Source organism: Dipodomys spectabilis, unplaced genomic scaffold (genome assembly GCF_019054845.1).
Source record: "Dipodomys spectabilis isolate Male_0828 unplaced genomic scaffold, ASM1905484v1 ptg000644l, whole genome shotgun sequence".
In the NCBI taxonomy this organism is placed as follows: domain Eukaryota; kingdom Metazoa; phylum Chordata; class Mammalia; order Rodentia; family Heteromyidae; genus Dipodomys; species Dipodomys spectabilis.
Window position 1 is genome coordinate 271,037 of NW_024871321.1, and position 17,518 is coordinate 288,554.

At 54.6% G+C, this 17,518-nt stretch overlaps 1 protein-coding gene across 1 annotated transcript in view; it reads left to right on the top strand.

Annotated features, from left to right (window-relative positions):
- Grin2b (glutamate ionotropic receptor NMDA type subunit 2B) overlaps window positions 1-17,518 on the top strand; it is a 119,170-nt gene that overhangs the window by 43,310 nt on the left and 58,342 nt on the right. The window contains exon 2 of the mRNA XM_042671561.1: window positions 6,468-7,066. Within this exon, the coding sequence (XP_042527495.1) occupies window positions 6,468-7,066 (599 nt within the window). The remainder of the gene's footprint in view (window positions 1-6,467; window positions 7,067-17,518) is intronic.

Below are 17,518 nucleotides of genomic sequence, written 5' to 3' on the forward strand. Positions count from 1 at the left end.
GACCCGGAACTGGGACCAGCTGTGGGTCATTCCCACACGGTGGTCATAGCCGCACACGACCACGGGTGGGCACAGGAAGCGTCCCTGAGACGCTGGCCACATTGCCAGCAGCTGGAGGGAGGTTCAGGGGACCAAGAAGGAGACAAGATTAGATCTCACGGCTGGAAGTCACAGCAGCCAGCCAGGGGTCCAGCACCCTGTGGGAGAGAGGGGCAGTTTTGAGATGTGGCTCAGGTGGTAGAGCACCTGCCCCAAACAAAGCAGAGTGAGTTTGTGAGACCCTAAGTCCCAGCCTCCACCCCACAGAAGTCCTGGATTAGTAAGAAAACGTCATTCTGCTTCTTTGATAGGGGGTTTTGAGAGCTAGGAGTTGTTCCTCTGTGGTTTTCTTTTTCCTTCCTTTTTTTAGGCCAGTCCTGGGGCTTGAACTCAGGGCCTGAGCTTCTTTTGCTCTACCACTTGAGCCACAGCTCCACTTCTGGCTTTTTCTGTGTGTGTGATACTGAGGACTCGAATGTAGGGCTTCATGCATGCTAGGCGAGCGCTCTACCCCGAGCCACCTTCCCAGCCCAACCTCTGTGCGTTTTTAAGTGACCACAGGAATTGTTTCAACCCAAGGAAGAAAATGTGGCATCCGGCTGCTTTTGTATACATTGTTTAAATAGTAATTCTCAGCGCAGCCCAAAGCTACACCAATGGCACTTAAATACCGGCGGGCAAGTTTGGCGATGAGTGTGGGTAGCTGATAAGTATTGATTTTCTGAAGGAAACCTGAAATCTTAACAAAATCAATGTGCAATCATTTGAAGAAGAGGGTGATTTTTTTAGTTATTTAAAATCAGAGAATCTGACTTCATAAAGGACAACTCCCACCAGCCTGATCTAATGTTTGGAATTGAAAATAAAAGGCTGGTCAGATCAAGGAAAAAGATGGGCATGTAGTTCAAGTAGACCGCAGGTGGGATTTGGATAGGAAACTACTCGGCCTGTCCACCAGCCCTGGCCTGGTCCACCACGGGACGAAGCTACGGCTCACTGCTAAGGCCCAGAGTTACATGGGTTTCCAGCTGGCATCTGGCACTTGGTGGAACTATTCATACCTGTGGATTTACCTTTTGCTTGTTCTCAGAACTGGCTGAGAGGCTAGGCGTGGTGGCTCCCGCCTGTCATCCCAGCTACTCAGGAGGCTGAGATCTGGAGGATTGCGGTTCAAAGCCAGCCTGGAAAGGAGAGTTCATGAGACTCTTATCTCCAATGAACCACCAGAAAACCAGAAGTGGAGCTGTGGCTCAAGTGGTAGAGCGCCAGCCTTGCAAAGGAACTTGAGGACAGTGCCCAGGCCCTGAGTTCAAGCCCCAGGACCTACAAAAATGAAAATAGCAAAGGAGCTGTTTAGCTCGCAGTGGACTTGGCACGTGGATTACGACAGCTATCCATCTAGACGGGAGTTGGATGATGCTTCTGATGGCCACTTCAGTGCCTTTCATCAAAGAGGGCAGAGAACCCAGGGCCTCATGGACAGCAGGAGGGACTGTGTATAGACAGGCGGATGCACTTCCTCAGCCTGCAGAGCTTGCTGGCTCCACTAAGTAAGTGAAGACAATGGTGTGGTTACTCTGGAAGATGTGGAGAACAACCTGGCCCTCGTTCACCTTGGTTTCTTGGGAGGGAGGGGTCCTGGGTTACCCTGAGATCTGAGGCTGGCATGATTTCAGGGAGAGTTGCAGCTGCACCTCTGAAGGCGGACGTGTTGGCATCAGCCGGCGAGGCCAAGTTACAATGAGAGCTGTGCTCTGCCCGGCAGGCCACGTGGGCCAGCGCCAGCCTGCACTCCCCGGTAGATAACATTTTATTTCCTCCAAATCCTCCTTAATGCCATTTTATTTTCATTTGGGGACACGCCTGTCTCTTTGGAGGGCAGATGACCGATTGGTTTGGGGAGTGGTGAATCCAGTCGCCGTCGTTCTGATTGGGGGCTCCTACCGCATTCCAGTACACGGGGTCCGCTCTTCCCACCTGGAGACCCCCGGGGAACCGATGGCTGATGCTGAGTGGGGGAAAGTTCAGTGCTGTCTCAGGAGATCTCTCCCTGGACTCGGCCACCGTGGGGCCAAGGGCTGTGAACCCGGGGCCAAAGGAACCCGAGCCCCCCTCGTTCTTCCGCTCTGCCCAGAGCAGGGACGACGGAGGAATATCTCCCTTTACCAAGGATCGCTTGGTGAGCCCCACGTGGACAGATCTTGTCACTGCTTCCGGAAACAGTGGCTCTCTGCTCTTTTTTTCCAGGGGGGGGAGGGGACAGCCCTGCAGGTGAATCAAATAGCAAAACGCTCTGAGCACCCCCCTTCAGAGCTCCTCTCCACCACACCTTTCCATCAGCGAACTCGGTGATCCGCTCAGATGGGCACGGGAAGATGTATTACTAATTTATTAATTTTTAATTCACTAATGATAACATAATTTATTATTAATTCAGTTATCATAACACTCATTTGCCACTGATGATAATACAACTGAATATTAACTTATTATCAAGTTATCATAAAACTCATTCATTTGCCATCAATGATAATACAATTGAATATTAACCTATTAAGTTAGTTATCATATAACTTATTCATTTGCCATCGATGATAATACAATTGAATATTAACCTATTGTTAAGCTAGTTATCATATAACATTAATTTACCATCGATGATGATACCATTGAATATTAACCTATGATTATAATGTAATTTGATATTATTACATATACATATTTATTATATCCAAGACACAGGTCATCATCTTTGCTACTCTGAAAGAAAGCCACCGCCGGCCCGCTGAGCACTTCCCCTCCACCTGCTCTCCACCCCGCAGGCTCTCACTCTTCGGCCCGTCATGAACCGGGGAATTTTGACAGCACGCACAGCTTAGGTTTTAGTGTTTCTCACTTGATACTCGGCAAGCTGCCTGCTCTCGGCACCTCGGTCTCAGTTACGGATCCGTTCTTCTTTCATCCTGCAAATGCCTTTCTCTCTGGCGGCGTGGAGTGTGCATGATTGTACGCATCTGCCTCCATGAATAGAGCCTGATTGTTATTGATAACCCTTCTCCCTAATCAGTAGCTAACTTAATGCTCACACTGTTTCTCTTGATCCATTTCATTTCCCTTTTTTTTTGGGGGGGGGCAATTTTTTTTTCCTATTTCTCTACCTATTATTCCTTTGCATTGACCTAAAAGCACCTTGGAGCTGGGTACTTGGAACTCACGCTTGACATCCCAGCTACTTGGGAGGCTGAGATCAGAGGATCGCTGTTCAAAGCCAGCTTGCGCAGGAAACTCTGTAAGACCCTTTATCTCCAGTTAACCAGCAAAAAGTCCAAAGTGGCTCTGTGGCTCATGTAGTAGAGTGCTAGCCTTGAGCAAAAGAAGCTCAGGGACAGCGCCCAGGTCCCAAGTTCAAGCCCTACGACCAGCCAAGGAAACAAAACAGTTAAAGAAACTAGATCACCAGGGCTTGGCCACCATTTGCCACCCACAGTTCAGCACCATTTACCCCAGGAAGTGGCCGTGATTTGGGGCAAATGACCCCCTCTCAAGTGAGGGACAGTCTCGGAAGTGGGGTGAGCTGGATCTTACCGCTGTGGGGTTGGGGGACATTGTGGATCGGCAGGAAATGGGAACGAGGAGCCAGCCGATTTCGTGCACTGCCAGTAGGATAACAGGAGGGAAAGCCGTTCCCCTCCCTTCTTAGTGAACACACGCTATGGGCATCAAAGTCCCAAGAGTACACAGCTCACATGTGGCACGTGGCTGCAGGCTCTCGTAGAAATTTATCTGCCCCGGGCTGATCACCCCTCTCCCTCCAGCACAGCCATTTCTTGGGGCAGGCTACGGCAAGGTTTCGGGGGCCAGCTGGGATCAGGAATCCGTCCCTGCCCTCGGCCTGGTCGGGTTTGGTCACTCACTGGCTGCTGCTCTGAGACACCGTTTTGTAACACCAGCAGGGGACGCTGCTGGTCCTTGGTCCCCTGTCAAGATAGGTGTTTGACCACCAATGCCTTCCACTCTGCTCGCCTGGAGATTGCGCCTAGATTTGTGCCTGGAGATGGTGCCTAGATTTGTGGCTGCAGTCATCGCTTGCCCAGCCTGTCACCATTTGCAATGGATAGCCAGAAGCGGTTTCAGGCTCAGCCTTGGCCAAATGCGTAAGGCTGGGGTCCTCGCTATGCTGAGAAACCATAACTCCTCTCTCTCTCTCTTTGCTTTTCCAGTCCTGGGGCTTAAACTCTGGGCCTGGACGCTGACCCTGATGCCTCTTCTAGTGGTTCATTGGAGATAAGAGCCTCATGGACTTTCCTGCCCAGGCTGGCTTCAAACCACAATTCTCAGATCTCAGCCTCCCGAGTAGCTGGGGTGGCAGGCATGAGCCACCCACGTGCAGCTTTTGTCTCGTGGTTTCTGTTTGGCTTCCATCAACTCAGTTGGGTGCCAGACCCCAGCGCCATTGGGGCTCCCTGGTTTAGTGGATGGTGGAGGTAGCTGTCGAGGGGGACGCAGGGGGTCGGAACAGGGTGAGATGGTGCTGAATCAGGTGGGGGGGGGGGTGAGGGGAAGGAGAGGACAGACCCACCTCCATAGTCTCCTTTTGAACTTCTACTGCACCCTGGCATTCTCTTGCTTGGAGACAGACAAGGTCACTCGTCACCACAGGGGAAAGGAACTAAGAAAAAGCAGGACCGAAGAGGGTCAGGTTCGCTCACTCTCATTAGAAGACTCACCAGGGGTTTTCTAGAAGCGGGTGCTTTCGATGTATGGGAGCCACACAGATCCACTGTGTGCAGAGGCTGGGTGTGTATCCTGGGCTCTGGGTACCCCGCCGCTCACCCATCCCAGGCCAGCCTGGGGTGTCTGGTGAGGCCCTGCTTGCTGGTGATTGGCTGGTCCACACCTGACCGGAGGAACTCTGCCCTCAGCACCTGCTTATTTCTATAGTTGTAAGGCTGGAACTCAAGGCCTGGGCACTGTCCCTGAGCTCTTTCTCTCACGGCTGGTGCTCTACTGCTTGAGCCACAGCTCCACTTTCAGAATTTGGGTGGTTCATTGGAGATCACAGACCAGGCTGGCTTCCAACCTTGATCCTCAGACCTCTCAGCTTCCTGAGTAGCTGGGATAACTGGCGTGAGCCACCGGTGCCCGGCCACTTACTCATTCTTGGTGGTCCCTATGGGACCAGACGCCCAGGGATCTCTGCCTGGCATCATCCATGCCAGCCTACAGGCTGTGCAGGGTTCAGGCAACGAGTAGCAAATGCAGCTGGGCAGAGCTGAGGGCTGGCCAAGGTCTGTGGGAACTGTCGGTTATTTCTCACCGTGTGTGTGTGTGTGTGCACGTGTGCACGCACATGTGTCAGCAGCTCTGACTTGCCCCGCTGTTCTCCCCTCCATCCACACCCAGCCTCTCCCCCCCACCCAGACCCCACGTATTGCTCTGCTGATTTTTTCTGGACCCTAGGAGAGAAAACGCACACACACACACACGCACGCGCGCGCACACACACACGTACATATACATGTGCGCACACACTCATACTTTGGTCACATCAGTCAGTTGCACAGGAGGCTTCATTCTGACGTGTGCACCCCTGTATACCAGGCGCCTGGTCCACTCACCCCGCGTTCCTCCCTCCTCCTCCCCCCTTCCCCAGCCCATCCCACCCAGCTCCACCCTTCCATTCTCCCAGGAGGACTTAGAGCCTGGGGATCACATCTGCCCTCCTCTACCCCTCTGTCCACCTTCCCTCCTCTCACTAGAACCCACAGCTGGGAAAGGCCGGCTTCACACTCCAGGCACTCATCATCATCACCATCATCATCATCATCGTCGTCATCATCATCATCATCACCATCTTCATCATCATTATCAATAGTATTATTTTGATGCCCATCCTGGGCCTTGAACTCAGGGCCCAGGGGCTGTCCCTGGGCTTTTCTTTGCTCAAGCCGGGTGCTTTATCACTTGAGCCACAGCTCCACTTCTAGCATCTTGATGGGGAATCACAGACTTCCCTTCCTAAGCTGGCTCTGAACTGCAATCCTCAGATCTCAGCCTCCTGAGTGGCTGGGATGACAGGCGTGAGCCATGGGCGCCCGGCTCCACATCTGTGTGTGTGCAGGTTGTACATAGGGTCTTGCTAGGCTACACCTCCCACTCTGTCCTCCCCAGGAGACACGCGTGGGAGCCCAGTCCCATACATGTATGTGATTTAGCTTTGCTGGGGGAGGGGAAGCCAAAGAAAGCAGTCGCCCTGAAAATAAATGCTGATGGACAGGAAGCTCGGTGTGCACTGCCACCAAAGACTGACTGACCTCTCTCTCCCTCCCTCCCTTCCTCCTTCCATTTCCCTATCACTTTCCTTTCCTACCTCTTCCTCTCTCTCCCTCCCTTCCTCTCCCTCTTTCTCCCTCCCACCCTCCCTACAGGATGACTCGTCCATGTTCTTCCAGTTCGGGCCGTCCATCGAGCAGCAGGCTTCGGTGATGCTAAACATCATGGAAGAGTACGACTGGTACATCTTCTCCATTGTCACCACCTACTTCCCCGGGTACCAGGACTTCGTGAACAAGATCCGCAGCACCATCGAGAACAGCTTCGTGGGCTGGGAGCTGGAGGAGGTGCTGCTGCTGGACATGTCGCTGGACGACGGGGACTCCAAGATCCAGAACCAGCTGAAGAAGCTGCAGACCCCCATCATCCTGCTCTACTGCACCAAGGAGGAGGCCACCTACATCTTCGAGGTGGCGCACTCCGTGGGGCTCACGGGCTATGGCTACACGTGGATCGTGCCCAGCCTGGTGGCCGGCGACACGGACACGGTGCCAGCCGAGTTCCCCACAGGGCTCATCTCGGTCTCGTACGACGAGTGGGACTACGGGCTGTCTGCGCGCGTGCGCGACGGCATCGCCATCATCACCACGGCCGCGTCGGACATGCTGTCCGAGCACAGCTTCATCCCCGAGCCCAAGAGCAGCTGCTACAACACGCATGAGAAGCGCATCTACCAGTCCAACATGCTCAACCGGTGAGTGTGGGTGTGGGCGGCCTGCTGGGGCATGCGCAGGAGCACGCGCAGGGGAGGGCGCGTGCATGCGTGCATGTGTGCATGCATGCGCATAGAGGCCCTGGAAGAGGCCTGGCCGCAGAGGCTCAGAAGTGGTGGAGGAGGCAGCAGGAGGAAGGCCAGCCTCCAGCGGCCGGCGATCACTAGGGCCCAGCCCTGACTGTGCCCTGCACTTGTTCTAGGAAACCCGGGCCAGCACCCGGTGCCCGGGTGCCCAAGTACTTGACCTCATCCCTCCCCCACCTTCCCCATGGACAGCAGACAGTAACGAAATCGGGAGGTACATGGATCTATGTGGACTCAAACCCAGGCCTTTCAGGTCCCTGAGGGTCTGTTCAGATGAGGTAGGCTTAGGGACATGAGAGTTCCAGTCCACAGACAGCGTGGGGACACAGAAGGTGTTCCCTGGGGGCGGGGATGAGGCCAGGTGGCAGGCAGGAGGGTTGCAGGCTCAGCCAGAGGTCAGAGTGGCTCCTGTCAGTCACCGTGTTGCCATGACAGTGTACCAGGGAGGTTTCTGTCACCTTGTTGCCATGACAGTATACCAGGGAAGTTTCTGTCAGTTACTTTGTCACCATGTTGCCATGACAACGTGCTGGGGTGGTTTCTGTCAGCCACCTCGTTGCCATGCCAACATGTTGGGGAGGTTTTGTCCATCACCTTGTTGCCATAACAACATGACAGGGTGGTTCCTGTCAATCACTTTGTTGCCATGACAATGTACATGCCAGAAACAACTTCAGACACTCCTCCACCTCCCTGGGGTGTTCAGTGCCCACACGTCTTTGGTTCTGTGGGTTCTGAGCAAACGTGCCCGCTGACCAGTGTGAGAGGCTGCTGGCCTCCTGATGGGCTGGAAGGAAGGAGGAGGAGGGGACCAGAGACCCAGCCACCCCTTCCCACCCCCAGACAGTGCCACCACCCGGATGGCCCGTGTTCTCTGTGTGAAGCCGCTTTGCCTAATGGCCTCCCATTCTGTCTGCGTGGCTCTCTTGGGAGTGTTCATTGACTGCTTCAAGAAGATTCTATCCCAGGTCTATGTGGTCTTATTTTCTCATCAAGCACTTACGCAGGTACTTTGTAAAAATTCCGATTATCTCAAGAAAATTACAGTGGTCTCACCGCCAAGTAGGTAGGAATGAGCATTGTTCAGGGAAATCATGAAACTCCTTCTAGAAACCTCCCTGTGTCTGTGTCAGGGTGGGTGTGAATCCATCCCAGGCCACAAGGGAGACTTTGGCAGACTTGATACTGGATAGCGTGGCTTTGTTTCATCGCCTGTCTTGAGAATCCGGGGGTTGGAGGTGTGGCTCAGTTGGTAGAGCACCAACCAATGCGCAAAAGCGTCAGGTACTGAATTTGAGTCCCAGTCTTGGACTGAGAGAGAGAGTCCATTTTTAACTTACTTTAAGGAATATTGAACTGTACCAAAGGCATCCAGGAGCAGTGCCCACACACCCGCCACCCTGCTTAAGAAATAGAGAACTAGAGAGCAAAGGAAGGGGGTCATGCTCACAACCTGACTTACGTAACTGTCACCCCTCAGCAATTGCCTTTATCATAACAACGAAACAATCTTTCTTAAAAAAAAAAAAAATAGAAAGGTAACCGGGCACTGGTGGCTCCCGCCTGTCACCCCAGCTACTCAGGAGGCTGAGATCTGAGGATCACGGTTCAAAGCCAGCCTTGGCAGGAAGGTCCGTGACACTCTGATCTCCCATGAACCACCAGAAAACCAGAAGTGGAGCTGTGGCTCAAGTGGTAGAGCACCAGCCTTGAGCTAAAGCGCTCAGGGACAGCTCCCAGGCCCTGAGTTCAAGACCCAGGACCAACAAAACAAATTAAAAAGAAAACCTGTAAACAGCTGGCTGTTTGCCCAGGAGGGCTTTTCCACTGGCCAGTTGCTTTGTTCTCAGCCCAGGCCTCAGGTTCCATAGAAAGTTCTAGCAGTGAGCCACCAACACCACCCCCATGCCTGGAGTACTTTGCTCCTTTGGCCAGCTGTCTCTCTAGATCTCTGACAAGGTTCGCCGTCTCCTCCTAGGGAAACATTCTTCCTGGCAAAGCTCAGAAGACATGGTGGAGGCCACACTGGGAGGACAGAGCTATGGTCCCAATGCCTGGTCCTTCCTAGGGCCCCGAGGGTGGAGAAAGTCTTATCTCAGAGGTCAGAGAGGGGTCGTATGTCAGAGGTCGTGGGTCAGAACACGCAGGACATGAAGTCTGACCGGCAGAGCTCCACGTGCTTTGGGCCAAGGATGCAGGAAATCAAAGTGGATGCTTTTCCCACAGCTCCTCCTCCTCCATATCCCACTGAGTCGGTATCAAGAGGGTGGAGTTTATCATCATCATCATTATTATTATCATTATTAGTAAACATTTACTGTGCAGAAGGGTGCTGGATGGAAATAGAAAAAGCTCAGCTACTTGCTTCCTTCATTTTCCCATGGCCTTTCCAGATCCTTCTCCTATTTCCTCCTCTCTTCCTCCTCCTCCTCTCCCTTCCCTCCCCCTCCTTTCCCTCTCTCCCTCCCTCCCTTCTCCCTTTCTGCACCCCCCCCTTCCCCGAACAAAAGTCTGCCAGCAACGTTAGGTCACGTCAGCACACTGGAAGTCTACAGTAATACCATCATTTGTCTTGTCGACTTGTTTAAGAACGGATGCGGTTTCCTCCTCGCCGTCTGTGGAGGGGGTGGACAGGCCGCACGTGTCCCGTAGATGATGATTGAAGGCCCGGCTGGTCCCCCTCCCAGCCGCCCAGGGCCCGGCCGCCTTCTGTGAGCGAGTTCTGCGCATGCTCACGTGGGCCTCATGCCTTTCACCTGGGAAGGTGGAGGCTCAGAGGCGGTGGACGGCTGGGAACAGAACCACGGGTGAAGAGACTCCCACCTGTGTCTCAGGAGCTCGGAAGGGCTGTTGTGGGATTCCTCGTAGGAACAGAGATTTGTGGACATACCACGATGGTTTGTGCAGATCCAGAAAGAAAGCTGCACTGGTGGCCACAAGTGACCACCGGTGTCCACGGTGCCAGTGGCTCAAGTGGTAGAGTGCCAGCCCAGCCAGGGCCAAGCCCTGAGTTCTAATCCCAGCACTGCCAAAGCAGTGGCTTGCAGACCGGCTTTCCCCAGTCTGTGTTGGTGAGCCCCGCTGATGTTTATAAACATCGTTAACCCTGGGGCAGCCAGGCCCTGCCGTAGACACCTACCTCTCAGAGAATCTCCGATAAATTCTTCCCTCAAAGATGAGACCAGGCTAAAGCCCAAATCAGCCTGGGAACCAATGCCCAGCACCCGCCAGCCACGGGCGTATCGCTGTGTGAAATGCCCATCACCTGCTGTGCCCGGCTGCACCATTGCTTGTCTTTCTACCTTTTCTTCTTCTTCTTTTTTTTTTGGTCCATTGTAGGACTTGAACTCAGGGCCTGGGCGCTGTCCCTGAGCGCTTCAGCTCAAGGCTGGTGCTCTACCACTTGAACCACAGCTCCACTTCAGGTTTTCTGGTGGTTCATTGGAGATCAGAGTGTCACGGACCTTCCTGCCCAGGCTGGCCTTGAACCTCGATCCTCAGATCTCAGCCTCCTGAGTAGCTGGGATGACAGGTGTGAGCCACCGGCGCCTGGCTGGTTTTCTACTTCTAGGAAGGATGAGTTCTTTTTTTCTTTATTCCTTCTCTGTGTGTCAAAGACTCATTCTCTGGATTTGTGGAAAGGAGATGGTCCGTGGGGAGGGGGAGGAGCGGGCGGCACATGGCGGCTGCTTTTCTGCACCTCACAGAACGCCACAGGGCCCCCAGCCCCGTCGGTGACCGCTCCCACGGCAGGCGTGGGACCCGTGGGTGTCTCTGACCCAGTATGGGGAACCGGGGTGCCAGCAGTGCCTGGACTTCGTGGGGAGAGAGAGGCGGGGCACACCTGGGAAGGTTCACTTGGCCGGGCAGATTTCTAGAAACATCCATAGAACACGGATCAGGAGTCAAGGCCAGCATGGCTGATGACGCTCAAAGGAAGCCAGCCAGAATTGCCTTCTAGTCCTGCTGTGTGGTCTCAGTGGTTCATTTGTGACAGGTGATGGGGAGAGGAGGAGGAGGAGGAGGAGGAGGAGATTTAATAGCTTCTAGATCAGCCAGCTCCTTGATCTTCTCCCCCCGCCCCGCCCGCCGTGGCAAACCCCAAAACGTCACGGAGGAATGCTCCTCTCCCCCCCCCCCACGCACATGCATGTGTGCCTGTGTTCACCAACACATTTTAAAAATAGGAGCCCTGGTTGCCATGACGCCCATTGCTACCTAGCAACCGTGCTCCTCCGCTCCGTGCCTTTTACCTTCAGGGAGCAGCGCTGTCCCGGAGCGGCCTCTAGTGGCCCAGCTCCCCCAGGCTCCGCTTCCTTCCCTGCCTCCCCACCCGGCCAGGAGGAGCCCACGTGGGTCCAGGGGCCGTCTGAAGGTGCCCAGCATCCCGTGCCACGAGAGAGTCACTTGGGACCTGTTGTGTGCACAAAGCACACATGTTGATCTACGGGAATCCGCAGAGCACGTTTGTGCCCCCAAAGACCCCTCTCATCTTCTGAGAACCGTAGGGAGAGTTTTATGAAGTGACCCAAATAAATCAATTTGGCCCGCCTGGTGGCTCACACCTGAAATCCCAGCTACTCAGGAGGCTGAGATCTGAGGATCAACCAGCCCAGGCAGGAAAGTCGGTGAGACTCCTATCTCCAATGAATCACCAAAAAGCTAGAAGTGGCGCTGTGGCCCAAGTGGTAGAGCACCATCCTTGCATAAAAAAAAGCTCAGGGACAGTTGCTAGGGACAGTTCAAGCCTTGGGACTGGCAGAAAGAGAGAAAGAGAGAGAGAGAGAGAGAGAGATTTGCTATGATCTTCAGAAGTTGAATGTTCTCTTTCAGATTAAAAAAAATCTTTTAGGAGCCAAGTGCTTGTGGCTCACGCCTGTCATCCCAGCTACTCAGGAGGCTGAGATCTGAAGATCGTGGTTCGAAGCCAGCCCGGGCAGGAAAGTCCCTGAGACTCTGATCTCCAATGAAACACCAGAAAACTGGAAGTGGAGCTGTGGTTCGAGTGGTAGAGCACCAGCCTTGAGTGAAAGAGCTCAGGGACAGTGCCCAGGCCCTGAGTTCAAGCCCCAGGACTGGCCAAAAAAAAAAAAAAGGTCTTTTAGAATGTTCCTATGTGGTCATGATGTCAACAGCCGGGGCTGTTGCACACATTCTTGTTTCATTGGGCTGAGAAGGGAAACTGAGGCCCAGACACTAGTGGGGATGAGAAGCCAACCCTGCAGGGCCCTCCGTGGGTTTGAACCACTGCCATGGGTGTGGCTACATTTGTTTGGCCCGCAGAAGCCAGACAGATTCAAAGGTGACCATGGCGCTGATGTGTAAACTTGAACTCAGCACTCGGGGCGGGGGGGGGGGGGGGGGGGGGGAGGGGGAGGGGGCGGGGAACTTCCTTCCCCAGCCTGCCTCAGAACGGAGGTGAATGTTTCCTTGGAGAATCTATTCATTACCAGCCACGGACCTTCCCCCCAGCCCCCCCCCCATAACAACGCCCTGACTCTCTCCCCAGCACCTCACTTTCCTCTCTGTGTAATTTATAACTCACCCCCCAGCACCCCCGATCACAGACTTGAAAGCTTGCGATTCAATGAGCGCGCGCGCAGGTCCTGATGAGAAATTGATGCTTTTCTAAATTTCGGAGCACACAAGTGGTTTTGAAATGCAAGTTATTAGCGCTGGAAAATGGCCTGCTTTGTATTACCACACTGTTATTATATTTAATGGGATTGCTCCCCGACGTGCTGCAGAATGGAAGGGGAGAGTGGTGTTCAGAATGAGCAAGAAATGGGGGGCGGGGAGGAGGGAGGCCGCAGGGAGGGGGAGAGACAGTGGGGACCCGGCCTCACCTTGCGCCGATCGCCCCAGGAGCAGGGAGCCGCCCGCCTTCGGGGCAGCGGGTTTGGAGCCCCAGGGGGTGGGGGGTGAGTGGGTTTGATCATGTGTGGCATTTCTGGGGTTTGGGGGGGGTTCCCAGCCTTGGCCGCACACTCGAAGCCTAGCTGCAGACCCCTATGGAAAAACACGCAGAAGGAATGATAGCGTTGCTTCCCAATAGGGCAGCGCATCTTCCTAATTAAAGACAGGAGGGAGGGAGGGGAGAATCGGTGGATTCTGTCTGTGGGGAGGACCACGGCAGATCCTCCAGGTTACATCTCACCAAAGGCAGTGATGACAAACGATTCGGTGGCCATCAGCTCAGCACCGCGTTCTCCGCGTGCAGCCATCGACCAACATGGCCGCCTTCTCATTCAGTGATGGAGGCCTGGAGCTGTGAGCCTCCACGCCCCGGCCAGCAGGGGGCAACTCTGAGGCCAGATCCCACCTTAGGGCCGTGACCCCGGCTTCTGCCACCCTGGGCTGATGGCATAAGGGGGTGTGGGAGAGCTGATCCTTTTTCCATCATCACCACTTGGCTTCCTCTCCATGAGACCCACCGGGCTGTTCTCAAAGCAGCTTCTAAGATGGGGCTGACTGCTCGGGTGTGGACCAGAAAGGACTTGAGGCGAGCATTCGCCCTTCATTCTGTCCTCACCCCGCTATTCTGTGTCCGGTGGTTCTAGTTTTTAAGCACACAGAGGTTTTTCTGGGTTTCAGAACAGGATCCATGAGGCAAAGTTGGGTTCTGTTGTTGGAGGTTAAGGACATACATGCGTGCATATGTGTGTGTGTGTGTGTGCGTGCGTGCGCGCGCGCGCGTGTGTGTGTGTGTGTGTGTGTGTGTGTGCTAGTCCTGCGGCTTGAACTCCAGGCCTGGGCGCTGCCCCTGAGCTCTTTCACTCAAGGCTGGTGCTCTACCACTTTGAGCCACAGCTCCACTTCTGGTTTTCTGGTGATTCATGGGAGATCAGAGTCTCACGGACTTTCCTGCCCAGGCTGGCCTCCAACCACGATCCTCCGACCTCAGCCTCCTGAGTAGCTGGGATGACAGGCATGAGTCCCCGGCGCCAGCCTTAAAGGGTTTTCTTTTTGTCCCTGGCTTTGGGATAGAGACCCATCTTGGTGGAGAAAAGCAGAAAGACTGCTCTGATGAGCAGAGACGCAGGCACTGACAATTGAGACTTCCACCCAGACGTGCTGGCATTTTGTGTCTGGGGGCGGCTCGTTCGCCGTGTTCTCTGTTCCTCGCCCCTCTCCTCCCCCCCCCATATGTCTCCCTCCTTCCCTCGCCCACCCTGCTCCTGCTTTTCTTTCTGTCTCTCTCTCTCTTCTTGGAGCTTATTTCCCTTCAGAAGAAGAAAAAAAAAAAGGATCTTGTCACAGAACAGAATATTACTTTTCTCAAACCCCTTGCCCATAGCTCCCGAAGTCTCTGGAGGTTTTAATGAGCGGCCAATCCGTGCACCCCCCCTCCCTCTTTCCCCCGTTGGGCTGGTCTTCCTGCGTTCCTTTCTCTGGGGTTCACTAGTCACCATTTTTCCCTCCATCCCCATCGTCCTCAGCTCTTTCCTCCTTTGTTGTGTGTGTGTGCCGGTCTTGGGGCTTGAACTCAGGGCCTGACCACTGTCCCTGAGCTCTTTCGCTCAAGGCTGGTGCTCTACCGCTTTGAGCCACAGTGCCACTTTCAGTTTTCTGGTGGTTCGTTGGAGATCAGAGTCTCACGGACTTTCCTGCCCAGGCTGGCCTCAAACTGCTATCCTCAGATCTCAGCCTCCAAATAGCTGGGGTGAGGGTGGGTAGTCTCCCATTGGGAGCTGTTTTGGAAAGCCAGCCGTACCCTTGAAGGCCTGGGGGAGGTTGCTAAGTGTGTTGTTCTCTGAGGAAGATTCAGCCAGCTTGATGAATGAGAGCAAAATGATTTCATCCAGAAGGATCATTCGTTCATTCATTCGTTCATCAACAACGACTGTTCCCCGTGCCGCTGGCTCTGCTCCGAGTGGAGACGGAAGAGCTTTTCCTGGTGCATAATCTCCACTCACAGAGGCGGCACGGGCACAGCTGGTGAATTCTCACACGGGCTTCACCCACCGCAGGCGGTGGCGAGAGCCAGGAGGACGGGGGCCACGCTGGCATTCTACCAAAGCCCGGGGGGGGGGAGTGGCGGGAGGGAGGAAGGAGACCCCCGCGGGGCTCGGCCTCCTCCTCCTGCCCACCTCGGTCCCTCGTTCTTACAGCTCTGCCCTGTGCTGTGCCGGCTCCCGGCTGTTCGTAAATAGGGGGGCAGTCGAATATTCTGAAGCCTTCCTCCAGACAGCCCCCCCCAACCCCCACGCGCACGAAGCAGCGCCCCGGCCACCCCATCTCTCCACAATGGCCGCCTGAGTCTCTACCCTTGTTTCCAGCTCACAAACCTGAGCACTAATCACCATCATCGTTGTAATAACGAGGTGCATGTGCACCCTGTCATGTGCCCGCCCCCCGCCCCCCAGGTAACCACGGGGCTTCGGGCAGAGCGAAAGGAACAAGCCTTGATTTCCCAGTGAAGAAAGGAAGAGCTGGAGCCCGCACCGCCCCACGGCAAAGCCCCCCACAGCCCAGGGTAAAACGCTTCCACAGTCCGGATCCGATGGGCATACAGCATGAAATCGAGTCCACGCAGCCACGCAGGGATGTGCAGGGACGGCCAGTTACACCTGGGCACCTGGGCGCTGTCCCTCAGCCTCAAGGCTGGTGCTCTACCACGTGAGCCACAGCACGACTTCTGGTTTTCTGGTGGTTTATTGGAGATAAGAGTCTCACGGACTTTCCTACCCAGGCTGGCTTTGAACCTTGGTCCTCAGATCACAGCCTCCTGAGTAGCTGGGATGACAGGTGGGAGCCACAGTCCCCGAATGACAACAAAGAATGACAGAGCCAGGCACCAGACATCCCACTGCTCAGGAGGCTGAGCTGTGAGGGCCGCAGTTCAAATCCAGCCTGGGTGAGAAAGTCCATGAGGCTTTGATCTCCAATGAACCACCAGAAAACCGGAAGTGGCGCTGTGGCTCAAGTGGTAGAGCACCAGCTTTGAGTGAAGGAGCTCAGGGACAGTGCCCAGGCCCTGAGTTCAAGACCCATAACTGACAAAAACGTAGCAGAAATATAAAGCAGGCCCAGTCTGTGGTGTTGGAGTGAAGAGTGGACAAAATGCTTAATATCTGTGTGTGAAGGTGGAAAGATGGAAGAGCGAGGGGGTGGGTAGGGGGGTGGGTTTGGGAAGGGGGAGGGAGTGGAGGGAAGGCTGAGTCGGATCAGGTGCGTGGCTCACATGGATGGAAGGGTCTGGATGCCGCCTCCCTGTGCACCTGACAGACTGGACGAATGTGGAAGAAAGGGAGAGGTTGCTAATACAGGCTCAGGAGCCCGGCTTTGCCGTCCGTGCCCGGAGAACATTTCTCCAATGCACAGTGACGGTGAAATGAAATAAAACGCGTGCACCTCTCAAAACCCGGAGCCCTGGGCCCCCCTCCCCCTCTTCCCCCTCCTCCCTCCCACTGCCCTGCTCCCCCCTCCTTCCCCTCCCTCCCACCTCCTCCCTGCCCTCCTTCCTTTCTTCCCTATACTCAGAGCTGTACCATCTGCTGACTAATTCCTCGTCTGTGCTTTGATTTCCCCAGCAAGGGACTGGATCCCTCCCTTCTGGGGAGGGGGGAGACCCCATTATCCCAAGGCAAGCTGGGGGTCCCCATCCCAGGGGAGGAGAACAGAGCCAGAATTGTCTGCAGGAGACCTCCGTCCACTGGTTCCTGAGGGTTCTTCCATGTCTAGCGTGTTAGTATTCAACAGATATGTACTGAATGCCCCTGGGGTGCAGATTCCACACCAGGACCCCCCCCCTTTCCCCTTCCCCCTGTTCCCTGCTCCCCAGGTGCATAGTTAGGCATATTCAGAATGGTGCTGCATTTATGGTTGTGTGGCTTTTTTTTGATTGGTTGGTTGGTTGAACTCAGGGCCTGGGCATTTTGTCCCTCAGCTTTTTTCACTCTACCATTTGGAGCCACAGCTCCACTTCCGGTGGTGGTTCATTGGATATAAGAGTCTCAGGGACTTTCTTGCCTGGGCTGGCCTTGAACCACGATCCTCAGATCTCAGCCTCCTGAGTAGCTGGGATGACAGACATGAGCACCAGCGCCAGGCCAGTGTGGCTCTTTGTGAGGGGAGGAGCTGAGGTCTGGGGTGGGTTCCCTGCCGTGGAGTGGAGATGGTATTCTAAGCGGGGGATTTCGAGTCTGATTCTAGTTGTTATCTTGTCATTGTTTTGCACAAGTTGCTTTTATTGCAAATCGGGTTTTCTTTTATTACCCTGCGTCACCTCTTCTCCCGACTGAGGTGTGTTTGGGGATCAATCAGATCTGGGTTGTGAATTCCAGTGGGGCTGGAGTTCCTCGCTGTGTAGGGGCTGATTCTCTCCCAGGATGCCATCCGCCTCCA